This window comes from Microtus oregoni, unplaced genomic scaffold, assembly GCF_018167655.1.
Source record: "Microtus oregoni isolate MIOR12 unplaced genomic scaffold, Mior012 000053F_ref0000044, whole genome shotgun sequence".
Classification (NCBI taxonomy): Eukaryota; Metazoa; Chordata; class Mammalia; order Rodentia; family Cricetidae; genus Microtus; species Microtus oregoni.
The window spans coordinates 12,097,511-12,110,890 of NW_024543829.1; the positions used below are offsets into that span (position 1 = coordinate 12,097,511).

The window sequence follows — 13,380 nt, forward strand, 5'->3', positions numbered from 1 at the left end:
TTCCCATCATGCCCTGCGAACCCACCCGGGGGTGGTACCTGAAGCAAATACCCTGGTGCCTAGAATTGTCTGGTCAGAGGAGTGAGAAGAGTTGCTGTAGAGTCTTCTTCTGGAGGATCTTCGTGAGAGGATTAGCATGTCGTCCATAATCAAAAAAGTGATCAGCACCGCAAAAGCCCCGGCGGCCATCGGTGCCTACAGGTAATGATTCCCATGGTAGCACAAGGACGGGGGTGTGCACGGGTCACCCATTTGGAACTGCGGCCGCTGGAGGTCTCAGAACCGACCCGACCCCTTATAACACGCGAGGAAAATGAATCCAGAAGGGGGACATTGCACCCAGATCCCCCTCAGGGAATAGGGGAGGCTTAGTGTGCCCAGAAGCTCGCCCTTCAGGGACTTTGGTCCCATCTGGAGCTGCCTGACTCCGGAGCCAAACTTGCCTAAACTCGCTTTCTCTGGTTAGAAGTGGTATCACCCACCCACACATCCCCAGCCCCTCGGCTTTTGCCTTTGTGGCTTCTAGTTTTGGTGTTCGTAACGACTTTGTTGAGAAATAACAAACTAGTCAGAATTCTCATTCCTTTCATGGGTACAATTCAGTGGCTTGCACAGTGCGCAGAAGTTGTCCAGCCATCACCGCTTGCTACTCTCGAAACCTTTGTATCCTTCCTGAAATAAGCTTTCGTTCCGCATGACCTCTTATTTACTTCCCATCGCTATAGGGTTTACCTGTTAAAGATGTGTCCCCATAAAAGTATCCTACACCATGTGATCCTCTATGGATGCAGCTCAGACTAACCTGGAACCTGCTGGTCTGTTTCAGTGTTCTTAGCTCTGAGATGGGGAACAGCACACTTCTTAAAACCTGGGGACCAGCTTGAAACCTTATTTTCTCAAGATGCCTCGGCTTTAAAAGATCCCTGGATCGTATCTTATGTGTTCTTGCAAACTTTCCCCTCGTTAATTTCTTTCTAAATCTTCACTAAACTATGTCCAGAGCCAATTTTCCTTTTGAAAGAGTAGTTTCTGATGTAGTGTCTCTTCACTGTCAATCAGAGCTGCAGGTTTCCTTTCTGTAGCTGCAGCATTTGAAAAGCGGAAGATGTGTAGTGGTGCCAAGTACTTAACTGATAGGAAAGTGTGTAAGAAGTGATCCGGTGAGAAAGGCCCTCACCTATATAGCAACAAGAAAGCATCCGTGGATGCTACGTGGCAGGCACCTTTTCTTCTTCAAGTTGTCTCAAGGTCAAGCTAGCTGACTAGCTCAAGGTCATAAGGTCTCTAAGTGACAGTTTGGTTTGAACTCAAACCCTAGCTCCCTGAATACCACACTATCAAAAGAAATAGCATTCAGGTGTGGAAGAACAGTCATTATTATTATTATTATTATTATTATTATTATTATTATATAGGGTTGGAAATGAAACTTGACGGTGTGAGAGACCAAATGAAAGGGAGGAAAACCAATTCTCTTATTTGGAGCAGAGAAAGAAAAAAAGATTTGGAAAACTCCTTGTGAAAGGTCTTTAGGTTAAATTTTAAAGGTTGAACTTCCCGTTTATGACAGTGTTGTGAAGTTCGACTCTTTAAAGTTGAATTGTTGAGGATTTGCATTCCTACCAGAGGAACTAGTTAAGTGAAGGCACAGTGATAGAAGAATACAGGATGCACAGTTTGGGGGAAAATAGTCTTGCAATTGAAATGCTTTATTTTTCTCCCAAACTATGTGCCGGGTGTTTTATAACTTCATACACATTTTCTTTGAAATGACTCACTTTCACTTAAATTAATTTTAAAAGGAAACTTTATCAGGATAAATAGGAAACAGTGCAACAGAAAGTAACTATTAAAAAAACTCAAATAAAAAGTGTTACGGTCAGCCCCTAAGTTGCAAAATTCTATTTACGTACTGCAGTTGGCTCAAAGCTTTGGGCTGCTCTTTTTGTTAAAAGTGTTTCTGGCTGGGGCTGGAGAGAAGGCTCAGCAGTTAAGAGCATTGACTATTCTTCCAGATGACCCAGGTTCAATTTCCACATGGCAGCTCACAGCTGTCTGTAACTTCAGTTCCAGAGGACCTGACACCCTCACACAGACATACAGGCAGGCAAAATACTAATGCGCATAAAATAAAAATAAATTATCTTTTTTATTAAAAAAAAAGCATTTCTGGCTGGAGCTGGAGAGATGTCTCAGCAGTTAAGAGATCTTCCAGGGACCCAAGTTTGGTTCCCAGCACCCACATGGGTCTGTTCACAACCATCTGTAACTCCAGCTCCAGGGGATGCAACACCTTGTTTTAGCCTTCATGGGTATCCACACAGATGGTGCACAACACACATCACATAAATAAGAACAATTTTCCATGTGTTCCTGGCTGAGGGTGGAAAAGCCTGCTGAACATGTGTAGTGCACTCCCCACGCTATTTTTTTAAAGGGATTGTTTCTTAAACTTGTTTTCTGAAAATAGCCTTTTTAATCCTTAATACAATAAGAACGGTCAGAACCACAATTGCTACTTCTACTGATGCTTTCTTAGCCCTAACAATGTTCCATGTGCACAATTAATATTCAGGCTCCATTTTTAAATGTAAGAGCTGACGTACAATAAGTTGAGTAATTTGCCAAGGTCACCCCCTGAGTGATGTAATACAATTAGAAAGCAATGTAATGAACTCCAGGGCAGATTCTGAACAATTTCATTTTTTGTCCCCAGCTTAGAAGAATTGAAAAACAACAACAAAAATTCTCTTAATATGATTCACTGTCTGTGGCTGACCTTTTGGGGAAAACGTTGAAAAGTTGGACTTGGGCCAAGTGGTGGTGGCGCACGCCTTTAATCCCAGCACTCTGGAGGCAGAGGCAGGCAGATCTCTGTGAGTTCGAGGCCAGCCTCTGTGGTCTACAGAGAGAGGTCCAGGACAGCCAGGGCTACACAGAGAAACCCTGTCTCAAAACGAAGAGTTGGATTCTGTCAGGGAGAACAAAGTTGGACTTTGGATTTAAATTCTTACTTGACTTCTTTTTACTTGTGTAGCCTTGCAGAGAGACTTTGTCTTAGTTGCTTCTTTATCTCCTAAATGAACATGATAGTAACCCTAGTTCTTAAGCTTAAATAAGGAAGCGATCAGTCCAAATTTGTCCTGAAGCCTAGTAGCCCGGGTGTAGGCCTTCTTCTTCTGTTTAGAACTGCTCTACATAGAGACCAGAGAGTCTGATCCCCATGCAGCACCCACACAAGCCCTGTGTGGTGACCCTCCTGTGACCACTGCAGGTGGGAGGCAGGGACAGAGAATCCCCAGAGCCAGCTGATTGGATAGACTGACTAGTCAAATCACAAGTTCCAGGTTCAACTGAGAGACCCTGCCTCAGTATAATATATAAGGTGAAGAGAGGTTGAAAAGACTCCTGATGTCAACATCAGGCCTCCACAGGCACGTATGCACCAAAACTCAAGAACATGTATACACATACACACACACACACACACACACACACACACACACACACACACACGCTCCAAACATACATAGAGGGAGACAAGAAAACATAGCAAAATATTTCTGATTGACTTGGAACTGATCAGATCACTTTTTTGTCAAGCTGAGTGCAACACACACATACACACCACATATACATACAAGAGAGAGACAAGAAAACATAGTATAATATTTTTAATTGAGTTGGAACTGGTGAGGTCACTGCTTTGTTAAGCTGTGTGCAGGGAAGAGATGCAACAAGAGTGTGCCAGTTTGGAGGGTTGTGGGGTGGCAAAATGTCATGGTGTTTGGACTTGCCACCCTGCATTCTGATCAAAGAGAGTAAGAAATGCTAGAAGACCATTTGGAAATACAGGCTTTTGTGCATGAAGTTTGTAGCGTGTACACTGTAGAAATTCTAGGTCCTCTAGAGAGAATTCTAATGTGCTGATCTTTTCAGTCCGCAGCGTTGGGATGGACGGGCTGTTGTCACTGATTAGCTAGCCAGCTCAGCACATTTGAGGATGCCGAGGACAGAGTCTGGAAGGATTGCAACATCCGTGTGTGCCGTTCCATTTTGTTAGCACTGTTGTAGTGCGGCACAGATTGCGACTGGGAGCTTAATTGGAACATTTTTGAGAGTTTTACCACCCTTGGTTTTGGGGTTGGTTTGGTGTAGGTAAGCCTCACACATGGTGATCCCAGAAATTCTAGGTTTGGACCATCATGCCTAGTGTATTTCTAGCCAGGAAGTAAAATAAAATGCTTTTAAGTGTCTGGAATCTGCACAGGTGAGTTGGTTCAGCAGGGAAAAGCATACAATGACTTTCATCCTGGGAGCTACACGGTACAGGGAGAAAACTGACTCCTCCTCCAGTGTCCACCATGGTGCACACACACAAACACACACACACACACACACACTCTAAATAAAATGTATTTCAAAAAATGGGGAGCAGGAGAGATGACTCAGTAGTTAAGAGCGTTCCCTGCCTCTGCGCAACACCCAAGTTTACTTCCCTGTACCCACATCAGGTAACTCCAGGGGATCTGATGCCCTCTTCTGGCCTCTGGGCACCCACACACAATGTGGCGTACACTCACACAAACACACATAAGTAAAAATAAGGTTTATTGTTTTATGTGTAGGAAGGTTTTGTTTGTGTGTGTGTGTGTGTGTATGTGTGTGTGTACATATGCTGCATACATGAAGGGGCCAGAAGAGAGTGCCCTTAGGACTGGAGCTAGAGACGTTTGTGAACTACCCTGTGGATGCCTGGAATCGAACCTGGGTCCTCTGCAGGAGCAGCTAGTACTCTTAACAACTCAACCAACTCTCCAGCCCTCAAATAAAATCTCTGAAAAATAAAAATTACAAGACAACTTTAGAACCTAACAGCTGGAAGAGTAGGATTCTTAGGCCCCAAAAGTATCAAATAACCAACTGGTTTGTTTTTTTGTTTTTGGATTTTGTTGTTGTTGTTTTTTTTTTTTTTTGTGAACAAACCTCTTTAAACTGGGCGGTGGTGGTGCACGCCTTTAATCCCAGCACTCAGGAGGCAGAGGCAGGCGAGTCTATGTGAGTTTGAGGCCAGCCTGTTCTTCAAACTGAGTTCCAAGACCCTGTCTCGAAAAACCAAAATAAATCAATAAACCTTTGAGAGGTGATTCATATAACTCAAATAGTTTCAGCTTTGTTATTCTGAATAAATAGATTTCTTTTTGCTATCATAAAGCTTTTGTTTATTTATAATGCATTTGGGTTTAAACTCTTTTAGGTGTTGGGAGAACTGAAGATATTTTTGTGAAGAGCCTAGTGCGGGTGGCCTAGTTCTACAAGGGTCAGTTAATAGTTAACTAGTTAACTAATGGTACTGTTCAACCTGAGAAAACTCACACATTAACAAGCTCAGTAGTTATCTGTCTGAAGATAGAGGTGGAAGAAAGCCAAGAGTCGAGAAGAACCGTAGGCTCTCTGCGTTCTTGGTCGAGCTCCAGCACTTCAAGGTCCTGCAGAGAACACGGCTTTGACAGCAGGACTGGCGGTGCTGCGTGCTTAGAGGGCACAGCAGCAGCAGCAAACACAGCATGCGTGTTGTGTGCAGTGAATCACCCTATACATCTGCAGCGTGGTTCTCTGCCCTCAGAAGTTTACAGTCTGGGAGACAAACTCGGAATAGACATTTAACATTCTTAAAGCCAATCATAGAAGCACACACCTTTAATCCTAGCACTCAGGAGGCAGAGGCAGGAGGATCACCATAAATTCAAGCCAGCCTCGATTACACAGCGGGTTTCAGGTCAACCAGGATGAAGCCCTCTCTCAAAAGTACTATTTTGAGCTGGGCAGTGTTGGCACTCTCCTTTAATCCCAGCACTTGGTGGGCAGAGTCAGGCGGATCTCTGTGAGTTCAGGGACAGCCAAGACTTCAAAGAAACCCTTTCTCAAAAAAAAATATTATTTTAATGAGGAGACCCTCTGTGATCTAGTGGAAACAGAGAGGTGGAGGGTGGGGCTGTCTCAGTGTATGAAACCACAATGGAAGAGAAGGTGATTAAAATATATCTTTATAATGCAGTATGCTGTGGCTCTTAAAAATTAATGAAAAAAATGCTGGGCGATGGTGGCGTACACCTTAAATCCCAGTGGGAGACAGAGGCAGGTGGATCTCTGTGAGTTTGAGGCCAGCCTGGCCTACAGCTAGGACAGCTAGGACTGTTACACAGAGAAACCCTGTCTTGAAAAGCCAATAATAATAATAATAATAAATAAATAAATAAAAACTATACATACAGAAGTTCACAGTAAGCCTGTGAGGAATGGCTTGCTCTCTGAATGCATCTACAGCTATACAACAAGCAACCTTTCCTCCACCCGACACCTTTTCTTAAGGGCTCCTAACACTTTGTCTTTGCTGAATTCAAACCATGTATAGTCATCCGCTGAATCCAGCAGTGGTTTGTTTTGTCTGTTGGAATGTTGTTCCCAAATAGTCATGTAAAGTTTTTGGATGTGTTTTCATTCTCATTTACATAGCTGCCCGAGGGATGGACTAACACAGGGTAGCACCACTGGGTAGCATGTTGAGGATATGATGAATGTTTAAGAAGTGGCCCTGTCGTTTTCCAGTGTCCCTATTGCCCCTGTGTGAAGGCTCGGGCTCTTTATTTCTCCAGTGCATTTCATTGTTGCAGGTGCGGTGTTTCTGCCCCTGCTGTGATGTCAGTGGCTTCTTAGATTTGCGTGTGTGTGTGTGTGTGTGTGTGTGCATGCACGTGTGTAGCTTCTTTCCTGTACTCCTTAGTTGTTTGTGTATCTTATGGAGTAACTGCCAAAATCAATTGCCTGTGTTTTATTAGGTTGTATATCTTAATATTATTTAGTTACAAGCTTTTCATATATTCTGGGTACGAGTCCTTCGTTAGATATATGTTGTAAATATTCTCTCCCACCCTCTGACTTTTTTACATTCTTAAGTATGTCTGTCAATAAACAAAGTTTTAATTTACCAAAAGTCAAATTTATCAGTTTTGTATTTTACAACTTGTCCATTTTATATCTTATTTATTGCTATTTTAGCATTGGCTTTTATGTTATCTCTTTTACATGTATGATCGGCTTTTGTTCATCTCAGCCAAGCCGTGCTAGTGGACAGGACTGTTTACATTTCTGGACAGGTGGGCTTGGATCCTTCCAGTGGACAGCTTGTGCCAGGAGGGGTAGTGGAAGAAACCAAGCAGGTGAGTCACCTCACATTAGAGGCAGAAACACCACACCTGCAACAATGAAATGCACTGGAGTGTAATCCAGCCCCAATTAAATGTTTTCCTTTATAAGAGTTGCCATGGTTGTGGTATTTCTTCACAGCAATAGAAACCCTAACTAAGACACGCAGTTCCTAGTGCCAACTTCTATATTAGGCTTTTATTGCTTGAACACACTTCCTCCAACACCACACCCACTCCAACAAGGCCACATCTCCCATAGTGCCAGTCCCTATAAGAAATTTGGGTTTTATTTTATGTGTATGGGTGTTTTGTCTACATGTCTCTCTGTGTGCCATGTGTGTGCCCAGGGCTTACATAGGCCAAAAGAGGGCATCAGAACCACTGGAATTAGAGTCACAGATAGTGGGAAAATGTCGTGTGGGTTCTGAGAATTGGACCTGCGTCCTCTGAAAGAGCAACCAGTAATCTTAACCATTGAGCTATCTCTCTAGCCCCATATACAAAACTTGGAATTATGGCTGAGTCTGAGAGTGAGAGAAAAGGGATGAGAGAGACCTTTTCCCTGTCTGTGGGGTTTTAAAAATAGATTTTTAATTGTTTGCTTTATCTGTATACTAAAGGACTGGAGAGATGGTTCGGGGTTGAAAAGCAGCCTGTTTCTCTTGCAGAGGACCCAAGTTTGGTCTGTAGCACCCACACAGGTTGTCATAGTAATTCCAGCTCCCAGGGAATCTGACACCTCTGGTCTATGAGCTCCTGTACGCACATGTGTGGATCCACACAGAACACAGAGACACACATGCACACAAATGATTAAAACTAAATCTAAAAAAAATAAACACACAAACAAATATTATATTGTTACCACCTAAATGGGGAGGAAGAATATATTGAAAAGAGTAAGTTGAGGCTAGAATTTAAAAACTAAGGTTTTTCCAGAGACCTCATTGTCAAACATATACATAACTCATTAATAAGGGTTTGATTATTTGAGGTTTATTTTGAGTCTGGGGGAGAGGGGTTGTTTTGGTTTTGAGACAGAGTCTCACGTAGCCTAGGCTGGATTTGAACTCACTCTGCAGCCATGGGTGACCTTGAACTCCTCATCTTCCTGCCTTAACCTCCCAAGTGTAGCATCCATTCCAGTATTCCTACAGAATAATACAGCCTTCTCCGTACATTCCAGAAAGATTCAGTCCACTCAAGGAAACCAACACATCACTGACTGTGTGGAGACATCAATTATATGATTGTATATATTAGTATAGTGTGTGTGTGTGTGTGTGTGTGTGTGTGTGTGTGATTTATATAACATCGGCATCTGATCTTTTTGGCTTGATTCGCAGGCTCTTACAAACTTGGGTGAGATTCTGAAAGCTGCAGGCTGTGACTTCACTAATGGTGAGCACCTGGGTCTTTGTTCAGTGTCATTTGGTGGGTTTTGTTGTTGTTTGTGTATCTGCAGTGCCCAGGATCCAACTCGGGGCCTCATGCATGTTGGGCAAGCATTCCGCCACTGAGTCATTTGATATCTCCTTGGTCTTTGTGAAGGACATATGATGCCCAACAACATGGGTCCCGTCTTAGTTGCTAAAGATTGTTGTTTAATGGTGTGGGAGACAGCACTGTTTCATTCCGCTTCTTCACTCCCTGCTTTTGTCAGGATAGCCACAAATCACACACTGTCTTCCTAAGTCTTGTTTTGAGTTGACGAATGAAAACTCTGTCTTCTAGTGGTAAAGACAACTGTTTTGCTGGCTGACATAAATGACTTTGCCACTGTCAATGAGATCTACAAGATGTGTGAGTAATTTGTCCGTCTTCCTGCTTACTTTTCAAGGGAAATAAATCTGCTAATGTAAATGGGTGTCGTTGTCAAGTAAAAGTGGCAGAGATGTTAAAATGCTATTTTGTCCTGAGCCAGTCCATCTTCTGCTTGGAAGCATACAGTAGGCCTCATGGAAAAGATCTAATGTATTTCTATTGCAGTTCCTAGGAATAGAAGTATATAAACCCTGCAAGTTTATTTTCCTAAAGCCTAATTTTATTAGTTTCTTTGGCTTTCTAACCTTCCCCAAAATGTTTTCTAGACATATAGCCTTATTGCTATTGCTATGATAAGGTCTCGCTAATATCTTTGTTCTGGCTCTCTCAGAATCAGTAGGGAGTTACTTAACATTCCCATACTTTGGTCTCTTTGTATGTAAAGAGGGGACAGTCTTCCTCTGCCTTAGGAGGCTGTTGGGATGATTAAATGAATTGCCCTGTAAAGCACTTGGAACACATGCTGGCACCGAGCAGATGCTACAGCTGCTGTCGTTGTCGTGGTGGGGGAAGCGGGTCCCTGTCTCCTGGTGAGATGACAAAAAGGTGCGGTGTGGGGAAAATATCCTTATTCTCTGCAGAAGAGAAGGCCAGAGTTCGTAGGAGAGTCCTCACTGAAGATAAGGAGCCATTCCCTACTTGGATAACTATCCCATGGGTATCATTTAAGGTCCAAACCATTCTCATCATTACAAAACAAAAATGCCTGATTATGTCTCTCATTGTTTTACAAAATATTTAGGAAAGCACTGGATGTCATAAAGTCATGTGGCAGAATATCTTGTCAGACAGTCTAAATTGAGCTTTTCTGAGGTGTCATTTGTGTCTGGGAAACGGCTGGGCCGTGAGGCAGTTCCCGGACTCCCGCTGCTTCTGATGAGACTAACCTGATGTTGTTCTGCATTCAGATTTCAAGAGCAACCTTCCTGCCAGGGCTGCGTACCAGGTCGCCGCTTTGCCCAGAGTAAGTACGCCGCAAGATGGCCAGTGCGCATGGGCACACGAAACCCATCGTTCTGAAAGGACACCCAAAAATAGTTCCCATTTCTCAGAAACATAAAGTCTAAAGGCAATGTACTGCTATGTACCTAGAAAAAAAAAAGTAAGAAATCTTACAAAGCAACACACAGGCATGACCCAATCCAGAGATTTAAATTATGAGAAAAACCTTAAGAGCAACAGTTTTGTGATATTACTTAGGGAATACGATTGGTGCTGAGGGTTTAGTTCTGTAGTACAACCTTCCCCTGGAGGAGTGGTGGGTTGCTGGGCCCCTCCTGTGTGTCACCCTGCAGTCTGACTTCCTGCCAGTCCTCTACTTCCATAAGGACTTCTTCAAATGGAACCCAGTGTAGAATCAGTGGAGACCTCAGGACAGCCTTAGCTCTAGCTGGAGGAAGCTCTACATACCAGCAGGGTGTTTTAACACTCTTGCTAGTTTCTACTTATTTTAGAGTATTGGCCAGAGAATTTGGGTATTAGTACTATTATGTATCCTCATTTAAAAAAAAAAATTCACCTGGTCTCTCATTGAATAAAAAGAATCTAGACTTTCCACTGGAATGATGCTCTCTGAACCGGTGGCACACAGGGCCACCATTATGGTTTTGGTGTCCCCTAACTAGGGCCTCTTTTCCTGTGTGTCCTGCCCGGGCTGCACACCTACAGTACAAAGACAGGTCCCACTCACTTCCTGTAACTTGCTAGTAAAGACCTGGTGTCACCTAGCAGTATCCTTTGCTGTTTTAATTAGTTACTGTTAATTAGTTTCTGGAAAGGGTCCCTGGGTGTAGAGCTTGGAAGCAAAAGACATGGGTTTGGTCTTTGAAACTTGGGACAGCTTGACCAGCCTTTCTGAGGCCAGTGCCTCATTTCACGACTAGGGCCGCTGCAGGTGTCAGATGAGCTAACGCACCTGAACGTACCTAGCATGGTAGCCTGACCTGCGGCAGGGTCTTAGTGGATTTTTTCTATTCTTTGCTTTCTGTGAAGAGATGAAAGGTAAAAAATGCTGTGTTGCCAGATGAGCGGTGGTGGCGCACACCTTTAATCCCAGCACTCTGGAGACAGAGGCAGAAACAGGACGATCTCTGTGAGTTCGAGGTCAGCCTGGTCTACAAGAGCTAGTTCCAGGGCAGGCTCCAAAACCGCAGAGAAACCCTGTCTCAAAAAAAGAAAAAAAAAAAAAAAGCTGTGTTGCCATTAGTTGCATCTGTTTTGAGAAGGTATTATTGAGCCTTAATTTGTATCAAATGATGGAGACAGTGTTCCAAAACTGCAGTGAAACCCGGTCTCGAAAAAGAAAAACAAAACAAAACAAAAAAGCTGTGTTGCCATTAGTTGCATCTGTTTTTAGAAGGTGTTATTGAGCCTTAATTTGTATCAAATGATGGAGACAGTGACTCTTGTTTTCCTTCCAGGGAAGTCGAGTTGAAATTGAAGCAGTTGCTGTCCTGGGGCCGTTCAGTTCAGCATGACTATAAGTGGCCATGATGACGTTGACTCTGGATCTTTTTAAAATGTCTTTCACGCCTTAATTTTTACGAATGATGCTGGGAAGTATAAAGGTGACCAAAGTAGCTGAGGTCGTCGAGGAAACAACCTCACGCACAGAGAAATGAATTGGAGATTACTAGGTACACTGGCAGATGTTCTAACTGTACTTACACACACTCACATTGCTGAGTGAGGGAAGGCTCAGCACAGCTACTCACGTGAGTAGCAGGAAAGGGGAAGGTGAGCTGTTGTTCATGACAAATAGTAAGAGCACAGCTAATTAATTATTAATTTGTTCATGTGAAATATTTAGTCCTCATGTTAGATATAGGGAACTAAATCAAAATAGTTAAACAGTACAGGAGAATAAAGTGACCAAAATCTTACACAGATAATATTTTTCTAATGGAAATAAAAATAGATGTGTAATTTTACCCGGTGTGGTGGTGATCTCTTATTTTTTGACACTTTAATTATACATTTAAAAATACTGCCTAGTTGGTTTTCTGGTCTTCCTTTCCCATCTCCTCTGGGGGGGCTGGGAAGCCATCCAGGAGCATTTGTATCCATTAAACCTGGGTTTTTTCTAATTTGGAAAAAAAATACTGCCTAATGCCAGGCATGGTTGCACAGACCTTTAATCCCAGCACTCAAGAGGCAGAGGCAGGCAGATTTCTAGGAGTTCAAGGTCTACAAAGCAAGTTCCAGGGCAGCCAGGGCTACACACCCTGTCTCAGAAAAATAAATAAATAAGAGTTAAACACACTACAAGATACCTAAAAACAAGTCACCCATATTTCTTTGCTATTATTTTTTATTTTATTTATTTTGTTATTTTTGAAACAGGTTCTTGCTGTTGTAGCCTTGGCTGGCCTGAAACTCACTTTGTAGACCATAGTGGCCTCCAACTCAGAGATCTGCCTGCCCCTGCCTCCCCAGTGCTGGAATTACAGGTGTGGCCTGTGTCACCACACCCAGCCTGTTGTCATGTTCATATATGACATATTCATATATACTCCCAGAGTATATAGAGCCTGCCTTGTTCTAAAGGGCACAACAGATCAAAAGGAATTTGTATCTGTGTATTAACAGTTCAAACTAACACACCAGAGGAGGCTTTCAAATACTTCATTCGTTCTAATAACATATTTGCTTAATCAAAGTTGGAAATGTTGAGCCAAATAATCCTATAAAAATTTTGGCCATAATTTTTCCTACTTAGTCATCAGGAAATGCCATGATCACACAAGGGTAAAGAACATTTGTCATAGACAAGTATTCTTATTAACGCTCCTGTGTTGGCTCCTGTGAAGAAAAAGAAAGATGACTCAGAAAGACTTACAGTCTCCTGACTTCTGTTTGCTCGGCAATAGCGACCCTCAGGAAGAGAATTCTAACCCGGAGATGTAGGTCAATAGATGAGTGCTTGTCTTGGAAGGCCTTAGGTTCAGTCCCCAGGGCCACAGGGGAGAAGGTAAGAATAATAGTTTCAAATACCCCATTCAGTTCACTGTTCAGCTATCACTCCCTGCCAACCAAGCAGATCCACTTAGGCCCAATTGATTCCTCTAAAACACTAATTGATAGATAGCTATTGTTACAGCAAGTACCACTGAGTGATCGCTCACTGTTCTCTCTAGGGAGTTGAGGAACAGACTCTAGTGAGCTGTGCTCAGTCAGTAGACTCAATATTCCAGCCAGAGTTGTGTTTTGACTTCTTATAACAAGTTTTGAAAACAAAAGGAAAATATTCCTTCATGTACGTACATGTTAAAGGCAATGATTTTTAGTTGATTAGATCATGAATAACATTTATCTTCTGAAGTTTATATTTTCTGAAGTTTCTTCAATG

The 13,380-nt window shown here is 42.7% G+C and overlaps 1 protein-coding gene across 1 annotated transcript; it reads left to right on the plus strand.

The window, feature by feature from the left end:
• The first annotated feature begins 17 nt into the window (after positions 1–17).
• Rida (reactive intermediate imine deaminase A homolog) lies at positions 18–11,962 on the plus strand. The gene is made up of 6 exons (XM_041637433.1): positions 18–201; positions 7,115–7,220; positions 8,555–8,609; positions 8,943–9,011; positions 9,941–9,996; positions 11,453–11,962. Exons 1-6 carry the CDS (start codon positions 137–139, stop codon positions 11,507–11,509), a joined length of 408 nt encoding a protein of 135 aa, XP_041493367.1. The 5' UTR covers positions 18–136; the 3' UTR covers positions 11,510–11,962.
• Positions 11,963–13,380: the final 1,418 nt, after the last annotated feature.

Excerpts from the sequence above, each read along its gene's own strand:
- Rida (XM_041637433.1), top strand. The coding sequence starts at position 137 with ATGTCGTCCATAATCAAAAAAGTGATCAGCACCGCAAAAGCCCCGGCG. Across the intron at positions 7,221-8,554 it reads TAGTGGAAGAAACCAAGCAG|GCTCTTACAAACTTGGGTGA; the intron begins GTGAGTCACCTC and ends CTTGATTCGCAG. Across the intron at positions 8,610-8,942 it reads AGGCTGTGACTTCACTAATG|TGGTAAAGACAACTGTTTTG; the intron begins GTGAGCACCTGG and ends TCTGTCTTCTAG.